This window comes from Rhinopithecus bieti, unplaced genomic scaffold (assembly GCF_001698545.2).
Source record: "Rhinopithecus bieti isolate Rb0 unplaced genomic scaffold, ASM169854v2 scaffold_42380, whole genome shotgun sequence".
NCBI classification, from domain to species: Eukaryota; Metazoa; Chordata; class Mammalia; order Primates; family Cercopithecidae; genus Rhinopithecus; species Rhinopithecus bieti.
The window spans coordinates 1,452,603-1,478,010 of record NW_016818327.1 but is presented as its reverse complement, the minus strand read 5'-3'; the positions used below and the strand labels follow the sequence as shown (position 1 = coordinate 1,478,010).

At 38.7% G+C, this 25,408-nt stretch overlaps 1 protein-coding gene across 2 annotated transcripts; it reads left to right on the top strand.

The window, feature by feature from the left end:
* The first annotated feature begins 944 nt into the window (after positions 1–944).
* On the top strand, positions 945–25,408 carry WNT16 (Wnt family member 16). 2 transcript variants are annotated; one of them, XM_017856927.1, is made up of 5 exons: positions 945–1,250; positions 2,384–2,430; positions 13,866–14,116; positions 15,981–16,267; positions 23,191–23,795. In XM_017856927.1, exons 1-5 carry the CDS (start codon positions 1,140–1,142, stop codon positions 23,653–23,655), a joined length of 1,161 nt encoding a protein of 386 aa, XP_017712416.1. In that variant the 5' UTR covers positions 945–1,139; the 3' UTR covers positions 23,656–23,795. The 2 variants fall into 2 exon arrangements, with proteins under 2 accessions (XP_017712416.1, XP_017712417.1); XM_017856928.1 differs by lacking the exons at positions 945–1,250; positions 2,384–2,430 and adding an exon at positions 13,277–13,687 and having other exon boundaries at positions 23,191–25,408.

The following is a 25,408-nucleotide window of genomic DNA, read 5'->3' as shown; positions in this document are numbered from 1 at the left end:
GATTAAGTTAATGCTCTTGAGAAGATTTTCCTGGATTATTCATGGGGTCCCAATGTAATCACAGGGTCCTTACAGGAGGGAGGCAGGAGGGTTGTGAGAGAAGATCAGACAATAGAAGCAGAGTAACAGGAGATATCACAACAGAAGCTAAGGTCAGATTGATGTGAGGAAGGAACCACAAGCCAAGGAAAAGAGGTAGCCTATAGAAGCTGGAAAAGGCAGGGAAACCAATTCTCCTCTAGAGTTTCTAGAAGGGACCCAGGATTGCTGATCCATTACAGATTTCTGACCTCCAGAACTGTAAGATGGTACGTGTGTGTTTAAACCACTCAAATTGTGAGAATTTTTTAAAGGAGTAATAGGAGACCAATACATAATATACAATGATAAGAGAACATAGCACACACAAAATTAAAACAAGTTATTTCATTTTTAAAAGCATGCAAAGAAATATACAAAGAGCTCTTAGAAGTCACACACATACACAAGCACCTGCACACACATATACAGGTCCACACATACACATGTATACTAGCAAAATGAAAAACTCAATAGAAATCTATAAAGATGTAATTGAGAAAATCACACATAAATTAGAGAAAAACATACAAAAGAAAATAGAACAGAACAGTTACAAAACTTAAAGAATCAGAAAGTTGATCCAATGTTCATAAAATAGAAAATTCAGGAGAAAAAAATGGAAGAAAGGAAATCAATAAAAAAAAATTGAAAATGTTTTTCTACAAGCAAAAACATAGTTTCCTATACTGAGATAGGCTACTGAATGTCTAGAACAATTGATGAAAATATACCCACATGTAGTCACATTACCATGAAGTTTCCAAACATTACAGAGAAACAAAAGATTCTAAAAGATACGAGAGGAAAAAAGGGTCTGGAATGTTGCAGTAATAACCATGGAAACTAGGAAACAATGGGGAAATGTCTTTAACTGTCTGAATGAAAATTATTTCTAACCTACAATTTGATACCTAACCAAACTATCAGAGTAGGATTACGCTATTGTAAAACAGGTGAATTCTGATAAAAATTCACTTTACATATACTGTTTATGTGCTATGTGTTCCCCTGGAACAGGACAGTAAACCAGAAATGAGAAATACACAAGATTCAGAAAAATGAGATCTCTATTTAGAAACAAGGAAACTATAATCCCTGGGATGAAGATCAAGAGGATCCCTGGAGGGTGGGGCACCAAGTATAAAAGCAACCATTCCAGATTGGAACAGGTCAGGGAATTTTGCAAGACACTGTGCCAAAAACATGGAATTGATAGCACTTCTCATTCATCAGAGGACATTTAGAAAACTGGTGAGGTTCGGAGTTTGATTCATGACAAGCACAGAGAAAGCTAAGCAAATGAGAACTCACAGAATGGTGAGTTACCAGAGGCTGAAGATGGAAGAGGGATAGGAAGATGTTGATCAAAGAGTAGAAAGTTTTAGTTAAACAGAAAGAATAATTTTTTAAAACTGTTTGCACATTATGGTGACTATAGTTAATAATAATACATTTTTCAAAATTGCTAAGAGAGTACATTTTAAATGTTCTTACCATTAAAAGGTAAATATTTGATGTGATGGAATGTTAATTAACTTGATTTAATCATTCCATATTGTATACATCACATTGCTTTGTACCCCAAATTTATATCATTGTAATTTGTCAATTTATAATAAAGTTTAAGAAAAGAAAACTAAGTGGGGAGAAAAGGCAAGTGAGGAAAAGGGAAATAATCACTGTTTACCATATAGCTTAGCAAAAATAACATTATGTGTCATAATAATATAAAAGCTCACTAGTGACCTAACCACAATTTTGAGATACCTATATGCAAAATGGAAAGGATAAGAAAGTACACATGTGCAGGGATTGGGGTGAAGATCACAGATAATGTCTAAAATTTTAAAAATTAAGAAGCAATGGCATCAGTAATAATATTTAACAAATTGAGGAAAAATATCGAAAGAATCAGGTCAAAGAGGTGAAAGTTGTTATTCCCGGGGAGGGGAAAATGGTAGAGAAGTGAGAAATTTGTTTTTCATTGCAAGACCTACAGAATTGTTTATTTCATGTATGTGATTTTTTAAAATCTATAGTACTGTTACAATTGTAGTGAAAGGATATTTTATTTAAGCTGTTTTGCAAAGTTTGATTAGCCTACTGAATAGTACAGTTTAAATATTAATATAAGGAAAGGAGCCTCAAAAAAATTTCAAGACTCGCTGGAGGATACTGCATAAAACTAAGGGAAACAATCCTGGTTGAGTTTAATCTTTCTAGGTGGCTCTTCTATTTTCTCCAGCTGTTAAATATATTTATGACTTGCAACTCCTTTCTTTTGTTCATTTTTGAATTCCAGGCAAGACACACCTTAAAGCAAGCAATTACCAAAAATAATCCTCCATGGTAAGTGTTATCAAATCACTTAAATTATTCTGGAAAAAATGTAGCATATTTATTTCTATGCCATGGCAAGTAGTCATAACCTGTTTTGTCAAGCCTGAAAGTCTATGCAAATCTATCCACAAATAATTGTGAATATTATATGAATCAAAATATTTCTTCAGTATTTTTATGAGCATCTACATACAGCAGTATTATATTTCTCAAATACAACCTATTGATTTTAGGCCACCTGCTGATTATCTATTTCGTGATTTAAATCCCATCCAATTTTCCAACCTCATGTTGATTAGGCCACCTGATATTCTTCTGGGCCGCTTGCCTGAGGTGACAATGTGTGAGGAATCATGAATTAATTTTAATGTTGCCGAAGGAAACCACAAACAGAAAAGCAACCCAAATAATGTGTTCTAAGGTTAAAAAGGTAGAGGCGGACATTATTTAGAAACACTATAATTTTTGGTGAAATCATCCTCTCTGCTCCATTGGGTTAACCTGTACAGCTGAGGGTGAAGAACTCTCCTCTGTCTCAACATGGCTTCTAAGTGCAGAAATGGACAGGGCTCCCATGGGCATTAATAGGTCCTATACTAACCACTCCTCTTACACCACTGCTAATTATCACTGCATAGCTTGCCTTTTCTCAGGATACAATCCAGAGGATTTGCAATATAGTTATTTTGTCTATAGCTTCTGCAATGGTTCTTAATCTGCCTACCTGTCTATTTTGAGGGCTTGCAATACTACATTTTACAGTAGGTAGCAGAACTGAGTAACTTGCCCTCTCTGCCCAAGCAAGTGAAGATCTCCTTTGACATTTCTGTACTCTCATTTCTTCCTTCTATGGTGAAGAATATGCTTCTCTATTTCCCTCCTCACTGGTTGCTCCTTCCCTGTGGAAAAAGAGTGGCCAGCCAGTTGGTCCCCATCACGAGTGGGTGACTCAAAAGATGGTTCCACTTTTCCTCTTCCTAGATCTCAGTGTCCTCAATTAGAGTGAGTTCTCCTCTCCACTGCCTGTTGCCTCTTCCTAGTTGCTTCTCTCTGGCCCAGCTTTTGAGCCTGAAACTGGGTAGATGTATCAGATCAACCTTGCTTCATCAGCCTTCAGTCTTCACTTCAAGAGGAAGAAATAAGAAATTTCACTTTGCATAGTAAAACAATACTGGGAAGCTTTATACTTAATAAACCTGATACTTTGCCCAAACTGGTTCAGATCTCTCTGTACATGCGTTATTCATCAGAACCCCTGGGGCAAGGAGGGGAGTGGAATATGAAGGGTAAGATTCCAGCACCGAACCCCACCCCGGACTGCCAACAATTACCATAAGATTAAGATATGCTGAGGGCCAAATCAGTTCCTGAAGGAAAACTCCTTCCAGCCAAAGCCTGCCATAACTCAGTTAACCTATAAGGCAAATATTAGTTCTCTCCCCAAAACAGCATTAAAATGTGGCTCCACTGTGTTTGTCTGGTGCTGGTTTCATGAGTGTGCCCTGGAGATTTCAGACAATAGACTGGTGCTAAAGTAGCAACTGGAATCTTTTACCCAGCCGGCTGGACTCCGACTCCGTTCTGGCATCTGGCCCAGTATATCAAAATTGTGGTTTCCAGTCCATTTTGGAAGCTGCTTCACTAAGCCATGTGACAACCCCAAAAGTTGGTCTGGCACCAGAAGACTTCATCAGATTGCAAACTTGAGAGCCCTCAAGTCGGCTGTTTTTGTATTGATGCCTCCCTTCCCATAATCATTAACAGAAGGTGAGAGGGCTGCAGTTGGAACACACCTCACACCTATTATGCAGTTTGTGTTTATGTCTCTGAACCGTCGTAAATCTCCCGGGCTCTGAGCACTTGCCTACTCAAATAAAAAGCATTCTCTGGAGAAAACTCCAGTAAGAGTTTGAGTTATTAGACTAGCTCAACAAACTTACCTGGAAGGAGCACATGGCATGGCTACAGGTTTGTCAGAAAGATTTAAGAGTCTCAGTTTATTTACTGATTTTAACACTAACAGAAACCGAAACTGTGAATACTCTCGACATAGCCATCTGGTGGTCCGCTTGGAACTTGTGTAAATCACATGGCACATACTAATGTAATGTAGTAGGTAGAAGTCATCACAAATTTCCAGTTGAGAAGTGGTAAATTAGTAGATTATGTCAATGCTGACAGCTCTCAACTTAATGCTTCATTGATTCCACTATTCTTGTAAGAGACTCCTCGTCTGTTTAAAACAACCACCACTCAACCATTATTGAATGCCTATTATGCGTTCAACCCTATGGTAGGCAATAGGAGTTGCAAAAGAAATATTCGTACTCCTGGATTTAAAGATGTTTTATCAGTTATATAGACCCATGGAACAAAACAGAGGCCTCAGAAATAACACCACACATCTACAACCATCTGATCTTCGACAAACCTAACAAAAACAAGCAATGGGGAAAGGATTCCCTGTTTCATAAACGGTGTTGGGAAACCTGGCTAGCCATATGCAGAAAACTGAAACTGCACTCCTTCCTTACACCTTATACAAAAATTAACTCAAGATGGATTAAAGACTTAAATGTAAGACCTAAAACCATAAAACCCTAGAAGAAAACCTAGGCAATACCATTCAGGACATAGGCATAGGCAAAGACTTCATGACTAAACCACCAAAAGCAATGGCAACAAAAGCCAAAATTGACAAATGGGATCTAATTAAACTAAAGAGCTTCTGCCCAACCAAAGAAACTATCATCAGAGTGAACAGGCAACCTACAGAATGGGAGTAAAATTTTTGCAATCTGTCCATCTGACAAAGGGCTAATATCCAGAATCTATGAGGAACTTAAACAAATTTACAAGAAAGAAACAATCCCATCAAATGTCAGCAATGGATATGAACAGACACTTTTCAAAAGAAGACATTTATGTGGCCAACAAACATGAAAAAAAGCTCATTATCACTGGTCATTAGAGAAATGCAAATCAAAACTACAATGAGATACCATCTCATGCCAGTTAGAACAGAGATCATTAAAGAGTAAGGAAGCAAAAGATACTGAAGAGGATATGGAGAAATAGGAACGCTTTTACACTGTTGGTGGGAGTATAGATTAGTTCAGCCATCGTGGAAGACAGTGTGGCAATTCCTCAAGGATCTGGAACCAGAAATACCATTTGACCCAGCAATCCCATTACTGGGTATACACCTAAAGGATTATAAATCATGCTGCTATAAAGACACATGCACATGTATGTTTTTTGCTGCACTGTTTACAATAGCAAAGACTTGGAACCAATCCAAATGCCCATCAATGATAGACTGGATAAAGAATATGTGGCACATACACACGATGGAGTGCTATGCAGACCAACCCAAATGCCCATCAATGACAGACCGAATGAAGAAAATGTGGCACATCCACACCATGGAATACTATGCAGCCATATAAAAGGATGAGTTAATGTCCTTTTCAGGGACATGGATGAAGCTGGAAACCATCATTCTCAGCAAACTAACACAAGAACAGAAAACCAAACACCACATGTTCTCACTCATAAGTGGAAGTTGAACAATGAGAACACATGGACACAGGGAGGGGAACATCATACACTGGGCGTGTCATGGGGGTTTGGGGGGAAGGGGCGGGAGAGCATTAGGAGAAATACCTAATGTAGATGATGGGTTGATGGGTGCAGCAAACTACCGTGGCACGTGTATACCTATGTAACAAACCTGCCCGTTCTGCACACATATCCCAGAACTTAAAGCATAATTTTTAAAAAGATGTTTTATAATCTAATTGATGACTGACAACTAAGGTACATTAGACCATTAGCAAAAGTAAATTAAGTGATAAGTATTGTGGTAGGGACCTCAGGTGATATAGGAATTGGGCAGACAGAGACGTTAACATGGTTAACTCCTAAAGTGGTATGACCTAGAAGATAGGTAGATATGTTTGAGTACGTGGAAGGAGACAAAAGAAATTTCTAGGCATAGAGGCAGTATTTCTCAAGAAACTGAAAGACAAATATGCAGGTCCTGCTTATGGGAAAGGGATGACAGAAGGTTTCTTGCTTAGGAAGAATGAGTTCAAGGATACAGAGTGAATTTTATCAGAAATGACAGTTATGGATAAATCCTGAATAAAGGATTTTAGAAGTCAAACCAAAGGGTTTAAAACTGATATAGGAGTAAATAAATTATTAAAGATTTTAGGGAGGAAAATATTAAGGTCAAGTTTAAATGTGAACACCGAGATATAAGTAAACACCAAATGGCATTTGTTGCTTGGCCAGACTTAAAAGCCTCCATCTCAACTTGCTCCCACTCATAATGAGGACAGTAACCAATGGTTAGACATTCTAACAATGACTTTGGATACAAAAGCAGTATCAGCAATTGCTTACTTTTGACTGGCATTTGTTGCCTGAAAAGCATTTATGACATGACATAAAATTATGACATAATTTTGCAGAACAACAAACAGAATAGGATAGATGCAGTCAATTCTAAATGACTTCTCTATTGAAGTTGTTTGTTTGATTTTGAGATTGGATCTCACTCTATCAGCCAAGCTGGAATGCAATGACGTGAACAGGACTCTCTGCTGCCTTGACCTCCAGGGCTCAGGCGATCTTCCTGCTGCCTCATCCTTCTGAGTAGCTAAGACCAGAGGTGCACACCAACACATCCAGCAAATGTTTAAATTATTTGTTGAGACGGAGTCTCCCTACGTTGCATAGGCTGGTCTCAAACTCCTGGGCTCAAGAGATCCTCCCACTTCGGCCTCCAAAGTGAGGAATTACAGGCGTGAGCCGCCACACCTGGCCCCCTTGAAGTTTTAATTATTCTTTGTTAGGAAAATCCTACAAGAAGGGCAAATTTGTTTTTTCCATTAGAGGCAGCCTAGTGATTACTCCATAAATATTACTCTAAGCAATGTAAATGCCAGATTCTTAATTTTCTTGACAACATTAAAACATTAAAATCACTCATTAATGAAGTTGCTTTATTTGGAAAAAATTACTGGGAAAAAAGTATTCAAAGAATCAAAACAACCAATATATTCCAGTTTTGTGCATGTTACTTACTTTCACCCTCTGAATGAAGTGACCACTCTTATTTGTCAAGGAATGTTTTACTTTTATTCCCTTATTCCAAAAGATTGCATAATTCCTACAAAATATCACTTTTAAAAATCTTGAGGTACCCTCTTTTTTATTTTAAGTTCTTTAAGGATTGCTGGGGAAATGCTGGTAAGAGATAAGTCACTTTCTACTAACACTTTACAAGGCTTCTTCAACCTTAATTGCTAGGATGAGTAAACAAAAAACTTTTAACTTTTGTGGTTGTGGAAATTTAAAAAGCAAAGCATCATCCCTTTCCAACTCCTGCTCTTTCTCCTGGGACTATCACTGGTGTCTCCTCTGTTTCTCCAAGTCTGTCATTCCTGCGGGTTTTTCTGGCCACTAAAGGACAGCAAGCTATCCAGAATGCCATTCTCCACCCCCTCCTGAGAGCCAGTGGTCACAAGCCTGTGCTCTGTTCCACACTTGTAGCATCCAGGTGGAATTTAAAATAGAATGGATGGGGACCCTGTTATGTAAAAAGTCACCTCTGGTCTTCTGTTCTATCATGGGAGTTAAGACCAGCTGGGGTGCTTCTGGTATCAGTTTCCAGCACATAAGTCTCTGTGATCTGCAGCAGAAATTCTTACAACAGGGCCCTTAGAAGTCTCGTCCTCTGATGGGCTGCCAGAGGCAGAGTCCAAGGCATATCTCTGCAGGCAGACATTTTTTGCTGAGTTTCCCAGGGACTGAGAGAAAACTATCAGAAGGAAGAGGCTCCCCTGTTTTCTACAACTAGTAATCTACAACTGTCTTGGGCGGAAGATGGGATTTATTGCTGTCTAGCTACTTATCTCGTTCAGTTGGCTCAGCTGACTGGAGATGACAACAGTCACAGATTCAGCATCTTGAGAGAGCTCTTTTGAGTGAAATGAATATGCTTGAAATCTGGCTCTCCCCTCCCTAATTCCTTTTCCCAGAATACAGCTCAGAGCACCTTACCCCCGGCTAGGAAAACGAGTTTAAGTGTATGCCCGCTATGTGGAATCCAGAGACTACAGGTGCTTCAGTAACCAATGCAAACTTGCAGTCACATGGCGATTTTCTTAACAACGCTAGTCAAAATCTAGGCAGCTGGGCTCAGATCATGAAATGACATAATATTAGCTTTCATTTATGTGCTTATTAAATGACTAATAATACGATCTTTACAACATTTTATACATATGGACACTAGATAAACCTCAGGTCTCACATTCTATTGGTCAGTGAATATTTTTTCCTCTCTTCAGTCACGAAACAAAATATAATAAATAGGAAATGAAGCTCCTGCTTGCTGCGAAAGAAATAAACAGTTTGAAATATGCAATTGTATACATGTTTATAATTGACCTTTTACTTCATTTATCAAGTCTAAATAGAGAGCATAATCCCCTCCAATGAGAGTAGAGTTGAATGCTTTATATTAATAGACATAAATTCAATTATGAAAGAGTCCCTCACTTTCATATGTCAGGATAAAATATCCGTAACTTCTTACATTCTCCAAATAAAATTTCATATGATCTGACAAGATTATATTTTAAAATTCAACCATTTTAAATGATTTCTGCAATTAAAATAGGTTCATTTTCCTTGAAATCCAGAAGCAACAGTGAAGCTGGAGATATTAATACAAGATGGGGGCCAAAAAACCCTGGCTATGCCACCTTGCAGACCAAACCATCTTTCGGGTAGACAAGGTCCTGCCAATGGCTAGGGTTTCCTCCTCCTGCAGTCCCCTAGCAAATGCAGTTTCCCCCTCCCCACCATGTGCAAACACACACACACACACACACACACACACACACACACGTACCACTCTCCTCCCTCCAGCCCTATGGGTGCTCCAGTAAGAGATTCGGATCTGAAAAAGAAATTTTGATAATTTTACAAATGAAAAAACTGAGAGTCAAAGTTGAAATGAGTAGTACACGATCATCACCAGGGCAGGAGCCCCGGTTACCCAACCCAGCCCAGTGCTCTTTCCACTGGCCCTCTCAGCCTGCAAAAACCACAGAGGGCAAAGCCAGAAAGATGGAAAGGCACCCATGCAGCTCACCACTTGCCTCAGGGAGACCATCTTCACGGGGCTTCTCAAAAGACCTCCCTAGGGTGGGTTTTGTTTATTTTCAGAGAACAAAACAACTTTTTAAATGTTTCAATGGAGAGATTTGTGAAATGTGATGTAAGAAACCATAGATGCCAGTAAAAATTTTGACCCAAAGACCCGATAATCTGAGTTTTAAGATTTGGGGATTTGATCAGGGAAAAAAAATCTATATATATGTAACACCCAACATCTCTCTCTCTCTGCACACACACACACACACACACACACACACACACACACACACGTATATGTTTTGAATTAGGTTATGCAGCAGTATGTTGTAGTGAAAAAAACAAGGTCTTGGCCAGGTACCATGGATCCTGCCTATAATCCCAGCACTTTGGGAGGCTGAGGCAGGAGGATTACTTGAGCCAGGAATTTGAGACCGGTTGGGGGAACATAAAGAGACCCCTGTCTCTACACAAAATAAAAAATTTAGCTGAATATAATGGTGCACACTTGTAGTCCCAGCTACATGAGAGGCTGACAGGGAGGATCGCTTGTGCCTGGGAGTTGAGGCTGCAGTGAGCCATGATAGAGCCACTATACTCCAGCCTGGGCAATAGAGTGATACCTCATCTGAAAAAAAAAAAAAAAAAAAAAAAATGGAGGGTCCTTTAAAGGTTGATTGGTTTTTTTGTTGTTGTTTTGTTTGTTTTTATTTTTTACCCTACTACTTATTAGCTGAGTAACCTTGAACAAGTTTCTTAATCTCCCCAAATTAATTTCCTCATCTGTAAAGTGAGTATCAATTTTGTTTAGAGAAAGATGGAGAATGAGACAGAGACAGAGAGACAAACAAAGAGAGTAAGAGGGATTTGTGGGCGTATGGCAGCTCTCAGAACACGAAAGTTCACAACGCCTGGAACGAAATTATCATTCAAATGTCTGTTCATGGAATGAAAAGTCTGCTTCTTCAGCTGGGTCAGCTCCTAGAAATATGTCTCCTTTGCTTTGGAGATACAGACAGAATGACCCCTAAGGCTCTAGCCCATACAAAAAAGGTGCAAGACCACTCAGGCCCTAAAATTGTGTCTTGTGTTTGAAAATGTTTGACACAGTGGTGGTCTCGGACTCTAAGGACAGAATACCCTCTGAGTGCACCCCAAAGACTTTATCTGGATGCCTAGATGGCGCCCAGAATAATAATGAAGGTAACATTCAAGTGTCTCCTTCCCACTCTGATCCCCAAGAATGAAATAAGTAATCTTCCTTTGTGTGTTCACAGCACACTCTACCTCATACATTTATTGCACTGTATTTTAGCTGCCTACTCCCTTGTCTGTCTTGCCAAGTAGACTGTGAATTCCACAATCATTTGTAAGTGCTATCCCCACTTTCTAACCCACAATGGAGATTCAATATATATTTTTGATTTTTTGAAAAATCAAACACCTCTTTAAAGCATCTACCACTGTTGGCCCTAAAATCAGCCTAAGGTATGGATATTGCCCAGCACTCCCAACCCCAAGATTGCCTCCCCACCTCCAACTCCCCTTGAAATGAAGTAAATACTCTAGTTCCAGCATTTAGGCCTCTTACATATCACTCAGGATGTTTCTCATAGTTAATCCACTTAATAAATTGTGTTCAAAAACAGGATCTCATGTACTAGGCCCAATGGCAGGGGTACAGCAATGAATCCACCATGGTCCCTCTTGGAGAAGCTCACAGAATAAAGCGAGCTTGGATGAAGGCTCTGACTTTCAGAGAGGCCACTAGCCATTAGCCAAAATATTTCTGGATTAGTATCTATATCCTATCATCAACTTGATTCCTTGACTCTTTAAAATGTGGTTTTAGAACCTGGTATATAGTGTACACTCAATACACATTTGTTGGATAAGGAAGTGAGTGGGATAGGATGAAAATTTCAGTGAGCTTTTATTGCTCTATGCTGTTTGATATAGGAGATAAGCGGCTAATGTTATCAAATCCTGTTTTGTTTTGTTTTTTTTTTTTGAGTCAGAGTCTCACTCTGTGCCATAGGCTGGAGTGCAGTGGCACTATCTCAGCTCACTGCAACCTCCACCTCCTGGTTTCAAGCAATTATCCTGTCTTAGCTTCCCGAGTACCTGGGATTACAGGTGTGCACCACCACACCCAGGTAATTTTGTATTTTTAGTAGGGACAGGGTTTCATCACATTGGCCATGCTGGTCTTGAACTCCTGATCTCAGGTGATCCACCCACCTTGGCCTCCAAAAGTGCTGGGATTACAGGTGTGAGCCACTGCATCTGGCCCCAAATCCTTTATTTAAGTAATTTTGGCTTTTGGCACCCAATGAGCTGATACATCCACCACAGGAATGTATTAACACTTCAAAAGATCTCTAAGGACCGATAACACTTCTTAGAAACATTTCTTGTGTCTAATTAGGTGAGGCAGGCTTTCCCAATACCACAGCTAAACATGTTGCCCTTGCCTTCAGATAACTCTGGGAGACCTTCCATCCTACAAAACACTGATTAACTAACCTTCCAAATCTGCCAATCACTAGAAGACTTCCTGCTTCTGAACTATCTTTGGCTCCAGGGAGTAGTACCCTGCTAGATTCTTTAATCTCCCTTACTGATCATCTAAACTTATTTTCTTTTACACTTGTGTATGGTTTATTTGCACAGTTGTGGGAAGAGATCTTGTCTTTATAAATTTCCACAGGACTAGGCACACAGCACGTGTTTAATAAGCACGTTTTTAAGAATATGTCTTCCATGTATAGCCCTGCCCTGCAGGGACGCATCGGGTAGGTGGCAAAAGCGGTGCCCCATCCTAGGGAACTTTCACCTGAGGCTTGGGGAGAAGGGCGGGCACCCTCCCACCATGAGAATCGTAAGGTAGGACTGGAGAAAAAGGTCAGAGCACATCTCTCATGTACTCTAGAACTCTCCAGACAGCTCTCATTTTCTTTGTCCCCATCTTCTGCAGGGGACTTATAGCGTTCTCAGGGACGGCAGGAAATAAGACAAACAGGGAAAAGGAAATCACAGAGCACGATTTAAATATGGCAGATGAGATGCTAGACTGGAATCTTCTCTTTGGCTCAAAATAAATGCGTATCACTCAGGATGTTTCTCATAGTTAATCCACTTAATAAATGGATTGACAGTGATTGTAAATGTCAGTGATTGTAACCCTGACAGCACTTCACCCACTCTCTAAAGTCTCCTGACAGTGGGACCTCAAGCAGGGGACTGGAAGGTCAATTTGTTTGGTACCAACTCTGACTCAAAAAGATTATTCTCCTGTGAGGTAAAGGAGAAGAAAAAAAGAAGGGCAGTGACATTTTCCAGCCACTACACCCAGAGGGTAACCCAGATGTTGGTGGGATGGGTGGGACTCATCAAACCCACGCTTTCCCCTAAGGTTGCTAAGACAGAAGCATCCTGTCAGTCTTCGGGTTGAATCAACCCCACAACTACCCGCTCTAAGGAGACTGTGACAGCAGGAAAGGTCATGACACACCCGGGTCTGGACACGCAGTCCCTGAGGCCAGGGCCGGGGCGCCCCCCGCGGAGCCGCTCTCCACCAATGAGAGCCTCAGGTCCCGAGCTGATGAGATGCGGGGCCGCTGCTCAGCCAATCAGGCGCCAGGCGCAGCCAAGGGGAGGAGATGGGAGGAGAGGCCGGGGGCGATGGAGACGCGGATACATCAACAGAAGTTTCTCACCTAGGAATGCGAGGGGCGCTCGCGCATCTCATGCACATCTCCACCTCTGCGCAGGAGGAAAGCCCCAAAACAGCTCTCTCTACCTCTCCCCTACAGCTCCCTGCAAACGAGAGCGAAGCTGCTGAGAGCCCCTATCACTGCTGACTTTTAATGTTGTATGCAAGGAGGAAGAGGGCGAGGGATAACTTGGTGCTGGACAACTAACCTGCGGCCCGAAGGGCCTCTGGGGAGGGGGTGCAAAAGAGGAGCGGCTGGTCTCGGGGACTCCATGCGGGGGCCATGGACAGGGCGGCGCTCCTGGGACTGGCCCGCCTATGCGCGCTGTGGGCAGCCCTGCTCGTGCTGTTCCCCTACGGAGCCCAAGGAAACTGGATGTGAGTATGATGGTGGCAGGGACGCATCGGGTATGTGGCAAAAGGGGTGCCCAATCCTAGGGAACTTTCAACTGAGGCTGGGGGAGAAGGGCGGGGACCCTCGGACGAGTGACCTAATTTTTCGGAAAACATCTGGGATTCGGGAGCGGCTTACCCTGCGGGCGGCCGTGTCTTACAGGTGGTTGGGCATTGCCTCCTTCGGGGTTCCAGAGAAGCTGGGCTGCGCCAATTTACCGCTGAACAGCCGCCAGAAGGAGCTGTGCAAGAGGAAGCCGTACCTGCTGCCGAGCATCGGAGAGGGCGCCCGGCTGGGCATTCAGGAGTGCAGGAGTCAGTTCAGACACGAGAGATGGAACTGCATGATCACCGCTGCCGCCACCACTGCCCCGATGGGCGCCAGCCCCCTCTTTGGCTACGAACTGAGCAGCGGTGAGTCCTGGGACCTTAGGGGTTGTTGGGGGACGGAAGGCGGCAACTCCTCCACCGGTGCCTCCAAATAAAGTAAATAGCGCTATGTGGTCCTGTAGCTCTCTAAGTTCCAAAAGAGGCCCTTCAGTGCACGGGGATTGAGAGCTACAGAGGCCAGACCTGGGGAGCAGGTGCGAGCTTGGAGGGAGGTGACTCCTCAGGTCCAGAGTGGAGCGCTCGGGGCTGGAGCTCTTCCTCTTTCCTGAGGTGCCCCGCCAGAGTTGGAAAAAAAACTCTAATTCTCCTAGCCCGCCGACCCCCTCGGACCCCGTAGCGCCCCCCTACGTGGGTGACCAGCTGGAGAAACATGATGTCGGCAGCGGGGAATGCGGCTGCCGCATCTGCTTTGATTTAACCAACTCCGCTGCGCACCAAGTCCTGAACAAGTGGCTAATTGCAGCGAAGCCCCACCTTTATTGGCTCCTATGAGCACCGAGTTGACAGAATAATGGTGATTTTTAAAGCGACTGTCCGTGACCACCCAACGTGCGGCTAACCTGAGCAGGACCACTTGTGCGCTCCTAGTTTCTCTGGCCTTTCTATCTCTTCCCTCCTCGGCGCACTCCCGCGGCGCGGGAAGCTGCAGGAAAACAAAGTTCTGCTTCCACGTGCGTAGTGACTTGGTAAGGATAAAGGTACAGGGAGCCAGGATTGTTCCTGGAATATCAGCAGATCCAAAGAATGTTCGGACTGGGGCGCTGAAAGATGCGCTGTCGTTTCTCATGTTCATTTCCGTTCCCCCTCCGCCTTTGACCCTTCTCCACGGAGTCCCTGCGCGCACCCCGCCGAGCTGCGCACCTCCCCGCGGCGTTTTGGCCGTCACGCCCTTCCGAAGGAGCCCTGGCCCCGTAGAGAGAGAGAGAAAAAAAAAGAGAGAGAGAGAGAAAGAGAAAGAAATAAAGAGAAAATAGATGTGTTCTTCACAGTTGCTGAAATGCATCAGCTGTTGAAAAGGTTTATTGGACAACGGGCATGAAACTGTTTCTACTCCAAACTAAACATCTGGAAAGAAAAAAAAAAGTCGCCTGCTGATTCCCTTCTAGTCCACTTTATTAATATTTAAATGGACTTCAATTTTTAAAGATTTTAGCTCAAACTCTACTGCAGGTGTGCTAAATGCATCATTTTCAATATGCAATATTTTAATAGAATTACGTTTTGCTAGTGATATTTTAATTATCTTACCTTTCGTTGCCTTAAGACTGTAAGAGGACTAGCTAATACTGTATCAAATGTTTAGCCGTTTCATGTTAATGTGGGATTAACCTCTAATGTGAAAGTATACCGCACCGTTTACTAACTGCTTTGCTCTTTCCTTAATTTTAATTTGCATTCTGACACGTATTATTTATGCAGATAAATCACACCAAAATGTTCAGCTTGTGTTCTGTGAGAGCACATTTTAAATTTAAAAAGAAGAGTAGTCTAGTTTTCTTTGGGTGTTGTATTACCGTTTACAGTATCTATGCAAAGAATTTTTAATTCAGTATGTATTACTGAGCTATGACTGTCAACTATGCACTGAACTGGGTGCAAACATACATTTCAAATTTAAAAAATAAAGAGATGATTTTAAGGTAAAGGGATAATGTATGACCATGTAGAATATGACAATCTGTTCAAGTGGAATACTGAAAATTAATATTGCTTTTTAAGAGACTAGAACAAGAGCAAATCTTCCTTTCTAAATGTGTACTCTTTAAAGCATCCATTGTAAGCAACTGAAAAATTACTTGTTTAGTAAGATGATGTGTAGGAGGCTTTGTTCTGAACATAAACAGAGAGTTGCCTGGGTCTCTAATTTAGCAATTTATATTTTTTCTAGGCACCAAAGAGACAGCATTTATTTATGCTGTTATGGCTGCAGGCCTGGTGCATTCTGTGACCAGGTCATGCAGTGCAGGCAACATGACAGAGTGTTCCTGTGACACCACCTTGCAGAACGGCGGCTCAGCAAGTGAAGGATGGCACTGGGGGGGCTGCTCCGATGATGTCCAGTATGGCATGTGGTTCAGCAGAAAGTTCCTAGATTTCCCCATCAGAAACACCACGGGCAAAGAAAACAAAGTACTATTAGCAATGAACCTACATAACAATGAAGCTGGAAGGCAGGTATGTATTAGAAAATGGAATAATCAAAATTCAGTGCCTTTAGGTAAATAACTAGGATTACACATCCGGATGAAACTGTCCAAATGACTTAAAAACCAAACACTGGCAGCCCTCAAGTGGGATCCTGAAAATCAATATTGTTTTTAAAAGACTACAGCAGTAGAAAATTATCCTTTCTAAATATATATGCATTAAAGCATCCACAGTAAGCAACTGAAAAATTCCTTCTCTGGTAAGAGGATGAATAGGAGGCTTTGATTAGAATAAATAAATATGCATGTGTGTGTGTGTTTGTGTGTGTGTGTGTATATATATATTCACGTTTGCATATATATTACATGTGTGTAATATATATGTATATATATAACATAAGTGTAATATATATGTGTATATATACTCTTTCATGAATATGTACTAACTACAATTTTGGTTCTCTGATATGAGTTAAACCATGTTATAGGATGTGTTTGTGGCTGTATACTGTATATCTCTAAAACTTTAATTATAATATAATAGATGCACAATGCCTGTAGGGTTCATTGGTTCTACCCGCTTAGTCGTGGAGCCAGAATAGGGTCTACAGTGTATGCCTTTCTAATAGGACTGAGTCAAATTTCATTTTCCCCAGTTTGAATTTTTATTATGTTTTAAAATCTACTTTTTAGTAGATGGCAATGGCTCCTAACCACGTTGTCAGTTTTGTACTTACCTTTTTCTAGAAAACATTCTTAGGGAATGCATACCCTTAATTAATATTTTTTGTAAAGGAAAGTTTTTTTTAAGGGTAGTTATTTTATTATAAAACAATGTAGGTTAATTTTTAAAATTCATAAATACACCTAAGCGTAAAGAAGCTATAGATACATTAAATCTATAGATACTTTAAAATATCGGTATCTTAAAGATACAGAGGAGGTACATTTGAAGAACTGCTATGTAATTAACATCTTTTATGAATTCTACATTTTTATACTATTTTCTTAAAATGCATCATTCTTGTAGCTAAATTCGACTTATACATATTCATGTTAGTGAATATTGACACAATAAAGTTTGAGTTCTACAACATAATTGACTTAGTTGGCAATTCATAGTGACTTTTCTAAAGAGTCTAAATCTTTTATATGAATATATATTTTCTATGTTACATAAACAGGACAGGGATTTATTTATTAGCACATATCATATATTTTTCTAAAATACATGTCAATAACTTATAAAGTCCAAAAGTAATTATTCAATTTGCCAACATTCTTCTGGAAATAATAAAACAAGTTGCCATATCTCTTTAGGAATCTTAAAAGTACTCATGTCTGCCCATGTTGTTTCCATTTTTGGAAAGTGAAATAAATAGAACCCTATTTAGAAATACGTTTACAGTCTCTTACCCTCCAGTTTTCTTTACTTACGCTCCCATTTAAAAATACAAAAACAGCAAAAGTCAGTAAATATATCACCGTAAGACTTTCAAATTCAAATTTGAATTTTAATTCAATTTAAATATTTAATTCAAAATAGCAAAATAGAAAGTAGAATGACAGTAATAGCATGTAACTTTTGTATTTTTGTTATAAAATTTAAAGTTACTTTATTTCGCTAGAATAACTCTGCCCAACACCATAGTTATGGCAAACATGTCTCTTACCTTAAGGTTTTACATAAAAAAAAAAAAACTGAGGAGTGGTTGCTTCAATATAAATACTTATCCAATAAGGGAATTTTTATTATTTCTAGCATATTAATTTTAAAAAATATGGTTCTTAAAACTCTGGAGTTAAAATTAGGAGATAAAGTTTCAAATTAATATATTTTAAACAAGGAAACAACATACATGAGTGTTTGTTATCAACCAGACTTAAATCCTTTAGCCATTTTTTTAAGTTAAATTTGGTAGAGATTTTTAATAATAGAAATTATAAACAAAAATCATGTTGTAGATTGAGTCTCTTAAATAAAATCATCCTGGGACCTATAAAAAACCCCTAAAGCATTCTAAAATATATTTTATTAGTAACATTCGGCAGCTATTTGGTTTTGTTTTATACTGTGTGTTTTTCAAATTAGGTAGTAATATTCCTCTCTGTAACTGTTAATATTAATCTTAAACTATTATTTATATTCTGATTTTATTAAAAACACACTTCCTATTCACCATTAATTTTAATCCATTTTGTTGGCAAAATAGTTTTCTAACATTACCTAGGTCCCTGCTATTATTCTAACTGACTTGAAAACAATTCAATTTATGCATATATGTACATTTTATGTAAATCTCTGAGTTTTCTCTACTGAATCATTTTTTCACATTGTTCATTTTTGGTTCATATTGTTTCACATTTAGATGAAATCCTAAAATATTAGAAAACATTTACCTGGTTATTTGGTAGGTACTATGCTGGTGTTTTGTTGTTGTTTTATTTTCTCATGAGGTATTATAATTCGACATAGTTTTGCATTTTTCTTTCTGTTGGTGGCAAAAACAAACAAACAAACAAACACCATAAAAGAAGTTTCCTGGTTATTGTCTAACATGGACGAGCAATCAAGTCAGTTTTTTCAACACTGGCAATTAGGATTTTAATCTGATAGGCATATTCTTTTGAGTAAAATCCAGGTCTGTATTCAATTGAGTTGATTTTCTTAGCCTCAAAATCACAAACTCAAAATGTAGGAAAGCGTTCAGAGAAATGTGGGTACTGGCGCTTAGTAGTACTGTGAGCAGGATAGATGATTTTCTAACCGCTAACCTTAAATACTCTGATTCCCACTTGGTTTCTGACACCATTCCTAAAGTTATGACTCCAAGAATAATGTTGCCGAATGGTGATTGGCTAACAGAATGATGTGATGTCTTCCAGGGGCAGAACTTCTGGGAATAATGTGACTTGGAATATTTATGGGTATTTCTTTTGGTGTGCTTAAAATATTTCCATTCTTCCCATGTCCACCTCATAAACTTTTAAGTTTCTCTACCCCATAATTTGTTTTATGATGAGTAACTCAACAAAGTGGGAAGGGCTCAATCCCAAACTTTCATTGACCTATTCCAAGAATATTTATAAGTAGTTGAACAACACATAGTGTTTTGCTTTTCAGTAGGTTCGAATATATTTTTGGACAGAAAGGGACAAAATGGGTCAGAGGAACAGGAATCCTACGTACACCCATCCAACCTCATGTCGCAGTTTTTATAAAAACTTAGATCATCGATAGTTGAGAAAATGAAATGTTAGTCACAAAACGTTCCACAACAATTTTCTGGCCATTTTTGTAAAATTCGGACAAAGTAATTTACTGAAAAACAATCACCAACTGCCACATTACCTCTGAGTCAAAATTGTGGAACCCATCAGTTCTTAAACACTTCTCAAGCAGTTTCTATGTTTACATTAAGTATTAATGATGCATCTTTCCTATTTCACTTCATTAGACATTTATCAAACCAAAACTTACACAAGGAATCCAGTAGATTAAATGCTACCCTCCTGATTGCTCTGACATAGTTTAAAAATATTCCACCAAAATGTGCACATCTGTTTGCAATAGTTAACAAAACATTCCTCTGTTAATATCGTTATAAACCTTAACAACTCAACTAGAGTAGAGAAAGGAATTTTCTCATAACCACACAGCACTCATTCCTTTGCTATTCTCTTATGTTCCTGTTAGCAGAAAACGATGGTGATATTGCTGTAATTCAGAATGGCTATTTAACATTAATTAAGAATGCTGGAGGAAAATCTCCAGAATACACTTTTTGGGGGAACGTTCGTGCAATTTCCATAAATATACTTGCATTTTCCACTTTTATTTTTCCTTATTCTACTAAAATTATCCTGATGCATATAAATACCTTATATTATTTATCACCAGATTTACTCATGTAAGACAAACGTTTTAACCAGACTTTTTCTGTAAAACTGAAATAATAAGTAACTGCTTACTAACTAGCTAATATGTGCAACAAATTTCTTCCTCTAAAACTGAATCAGATAAAATATTTATTAAAATGTGCTCTGAGAAGCAGAATTCTAATTCTGTAGAATTAAACTTTGTGTATATGTGTGTGTTTATCTGTCCTTGAATTTTGCATTTCATCATTTCTGTGTAGTGATTACATTGCTTTATTCTAATTCCAGATTATCCAAATTCTTTCCTTGGAGTATTATGGGGGTATAATATTTTAAATTCCATGTCAGGTTATTATTTTTTCCCTTGAAGTTCATTTATGTTTCTGTCCTAGAATATATAGATAGATAGATAGATATACCTATAAATAGAATATTCTAAGAATATGTATATACCTCTATAGATGTTCAAAGATACAAAAACAATATATATCATATATAATAAAGATACTATTTCTTTTATTATGTTTATTGTTAGGGACACCTATAATTCAAAGGTAATAGAATAAAACTCTTTAAACTGTCATCACTGAAAAATTATAAATTCCATGTATGTATGCAAAAGGGCTAATTTTCTAGGAGAGAACCCTTTCTGTAATTTCAATACGAATTCAGCAGGTGATGTAATTGAATGTGAAAATCAGTCTCTCTTTTTATCCTTCATCATGATGTAGTGCGTAACTTTCATAGAATAATACTATTGTGGATGGGGCTAAAGCTAAGGAATTGAAAGAGAGAGCCCAGCCGGCTCAAAACAATACCATTAACCTCTTAGCAGTGACACATGTTTAAGAAGGTGGTTTTTATTACTCCCTCTTGATTCAGTTTACCAACAGAGGATGAGATAAAACTGTTCAAGCAAGCTGGACCAATTATTCAATAAGTATTTGATGAGCATCTACTCTGTCCCTCATGCTGTACAAATTGGTAACATCTTACATGATGTCTGAAGTGGCTAATAAAAGAAAAAGTTGGCTCCTCAGTCATGATCCAGGGGAGAAACAGCTTTAAATCACTAAGTGATGATTGTAAAGAAGGCTGATCAACTTAAACATGGAAACATATATTGTTATGTTTTTAGTGTTCTTTGGACAATTGTGTTTTGTTATTACCCAGCACTGATTAAGCTTTTCCTCGTAACCTTTGGGAGATTAAAATTTGAACAAAGGTAGGCAGATCACATTTATCTGAACAGTTTATTGCCCAGAAGTGTTTTAAAGAATTGAGGGTTTTGTGAATATGAAATCCCATAAATTTAAAGAAACAAGCCTCTGTGTCATACTTTATAAATTGCTGTCATACAATCACAGGACACCTTTTGCCCTGGGTTAAGAAGAAATAGATACATCTATTGGTTTCTTAGTTTTCTGAATTCAAAAAAGGCTTATGTGCACTACTAAGAAATATCAAGCATTGCATAAATCAATACCATATGCTCTTATTTAAGGTTGCAAATGTTATTATTTGTGTGTAATATTGTCTTATTAGATAGTTCAGACATTTTTAAAATTTGTTTGAAAACATAATATTCTGCAAACGTGTCAATGTCAGCTTTGGTACAAAATAGCAAAGTGTAGACCCCTGTCATTTTATTGTTTTGATAAGAATTGTAAGTGGAATTTAAACTGTGAGGTTTTTCCTTTCTTTGGTGAGATTACATATATAATTTCCAAGTTATTGAATGGATGGATCCATCTTTCATTTTACCCGGCATGTTGACAGAACGTCAACTTCACAGCTAGCCCTGACGATTTATTAATCTGTTCTGCCATCGTCTGGGGATTGAAGGAAGCTATGCTGGCTAGCCTGGTATGTAAGAGATTAGAGTCCCAAACTTATGAAATCTCTATATTGTTTTTGCACCCTTAGCTTTACTGGAAATGTTTATCTCAACTCTAACTGTACCTTCTTTTTCAGAGAAAGGGGCTTTTATTTAGACCTTAGTGTGTGCCAGGCATTGGACTATTAGAAATATATGTAGTTTCATTTAATTTCTTAGTCTGTTTCAACTGAACTTAGCACTTATAATTGAAAAAATTACATAAACATTATCCCCTTTTCCATGCTAGGATAGTGCTACTGATTCATCAAGGATAGGGCATGTGTTTTGAATTAATTTTCCAGAAAAGGAGAATTTGCTGAGGGGAGCCACCATACTGTAGCCCCTTCTCCTTTTGACCAACTAAACCAGATTTGTCATAGTTTCTCATGTGGCCTGGAACCAGGGGATAGTATAGTTCACCACCTCCACCCCTCCCTTTGTATGTAACTGACTTTCATAGTGATCAAACTTGAGAACTCTCAATTGAATCAATAGGTCTCATCCTTGGATGCTCATTAAAATAATCTCAGCAGCTTTGTGAAAGTCCCATGGCCTGGACACCCCACCCCCAGCCCAACCAATGAGATCAGAATCTGAGAGGTTTCAGCATTGGTTATTTGTAAAGTTCCATGATGTTTCTATGCACCATGAGAGCTGAGGGTAACTTCTCTCTCAGTGCTTTTGAAATTTTAATGACAATCTTGTTAAAATGCAGCTTTTGGTTCTGTAGGTCTGGAGTGGGGCCTGAGAGTCTGCATTTCTCACAAGTGGTGCTGGTGTTGCTGGTCCCTGAGCTGTATTCTGAGTAACAAGGTGTTGAATGGTATCAGGAACATACAGGCATGCGTGAGCATCCTACCACATTCAAAATTAGACCAGGGATTAGAAATAGAAGTCATTTCCTTTTGTTATCACAGATAATCTCCAATAATAGTCTGGTCCACTACTTTAAATACAGCTTGGAAAGGTTTGCTCTGAAGGGTCAAGAAATTTGGACAAAACATTTGGGACAAAAACAAAAAGACAAAACATTTGAAGCCTACGCAATTTTAAAGATCATTTATGTTCAAAACCATCATTTTTATTCAAGAGGAAATACAGCCAGAAAGTTAACTGATTAGATTAACTGTGCTTCTGTTGTTGAGTAAAACACTTTATGATTGATAGTTGAACACGATTACTGTTGGTTTCAGGCTGTCGCCAAGTTGATGTCAGTAGACTGCCGCTGCCACGGAGTTTCCGGCTCCTGTGCTGTGAAAACATGCTGGAAAACCATGTCTTCTTTTGAAAAGATTGGCCATTTGTTGAAGGATAAATATGAAAACAGTATCCAAATATCAGACAAAATAAAGAGGAAAATGCGCAGGAGAGAAAAAGATCAGAGGAAAATACCAATCCACAAGGATGATCTGCTCTACGTTAATAAGTCTCCCAACTACTGTGTAGAAGATAAGAAACTGGGAATCCCAGGGACACAAGGCAGAGAATGCAACCGTACATCAGAGGGTGCAGATGGCTGCAACCTCCTCTGCTGTGGCCGAGGTTACAACACCCACGTGGTCCGGCACGTGGAGAGGTGTGAGTGTAAGTTCATCTGGTGCTGCTATGTCCGTTGCAGGAGGTGTGAAAGCATGACTGATGTCCACACTTGCAAGTAACCACTCCATCCAGCCTTGGACAAGATGCCTCAGCAATACACAATGGCATTGCAACCAGAGGGGTGCCCCTCCCTGTGCAGCTAGTAAAGTTGACTCTTGCAGTGGAATCCCCAGAACCTTGGACCTCTCTGAGAGTTTCCCTTACCTGATCGACATATTTTCCTTTATCTGATCAACCCATTGATCATGTGGATTTCTTGGGATTCTAATGTTGAAAAGGTTTATATTCACCTTTTGGTGATTTGGGGAATATATATTGACATACGAGGAAGATAATCTGTTTCCTAAGCAAGAAATAACAGGAAAGATCCCTCATGCCAGGAGGCCTGCCACACTCAGGATAAGATCCTTGAATATGGAACTTAGTTACGGGACTCAATAATGGTGGGTGAACATTAGTCATTTTTAAAAGACACCTCTTATAGCAATAAGGAGACATTGACATGAATCTCATTTATTCTCTCAGTATTTTAATTGAAGAAATCATACTGCTTGTGCGTAGACAGAAGATGTTGAAAAGTTAACATAAGCATTGGGTGCTGACTTACCCTTTCATGCATTTCCAAAGAAAGGATTCCAAAAAAAGAATCTTCTTAAGTGATACAATATCCCTAAGAAAATGGTCGTTACAGATGTTTAGTGACAAACAAAGAATCAATATGTAAAAAGTAAAATGAATGATTTAGATTTTAAGTGCCTTTTCACTGGGAGAATCTGGAAAACCCTCCATAAGGTATATAGCAATCTTTGATCTTTAGATTCATACTTTTATCACAGACCAGTTTCAACTGTTAAAACCCACCTCTGAGATACTATGGGGAGGATCCTGAAACGTGGGAAAAGTACAGGTAAAAGTGGAGGTAAAATACAATTTCATACATTGTAAAGAAAAGCACCCTTTAAACGTGTAAAGACAGTGTTTTGTATAGTATTTTGTTTAAAAGGTTTCGATTTTGTAAATACAGTACTTAAGTTATATGATCTATATTACAACATTTATTGACAAAGCCCAAGAACTAAGGCAGTAAAATTATCTCATAAATAAGATTAGCTTCTTTTTTTTTCATACTACTAACGCTATTTTTTTGGACAGCGAAGAGAATTTAACTTAGCAGTTAGTTATATGGATGTGTATTTCTTGCTAAAATGACAGTTTTACATGTTATAGATTAAAATATGTTGCAAAATATCAAAAATTATGTTATTTCAGCAGTAAGGTTAATTGAATTCTCTTTTCACATTAGTTATGCTTAACTCATAAGGTTATTATAATAAATTATATTAGTAAAAGTCTTAACTGGAAAAATCGAAACCAGAATAGTGATCAGTTTGATTTGATATCCTGGATATTTATTATATTTTATGTAATGCTGCATTTCTATGTGAGTGTTGAGTGGTCTTTCTTGTTTTAATATTCATGCGTATGTATTCATCACATTTTACAAGGTTTCTGGTAAAAATTACAGGGCTCTATTTAAGGTTGTATTTTAATGTAAATGCTTATGTTTTTTATGAATTGTTAAATATTTCAGTATTATATAGAAAAAATAGATTTTCTAAATTCAGAATGGACAAAGAGAATATTCATTTTCTTATTAATAAGATAAAGAAATGTTTCCCTGCCCTACTGTCTTCATTCTATTTCTCTTTAATTTTATTCACTGAGACAGAGAAGCAATTTTTGAAAAACAGCAAACCCATGGAAAATGTCTCAGGTCTAATATTAAAATCAAGACTAAGCATTTAACTGTGA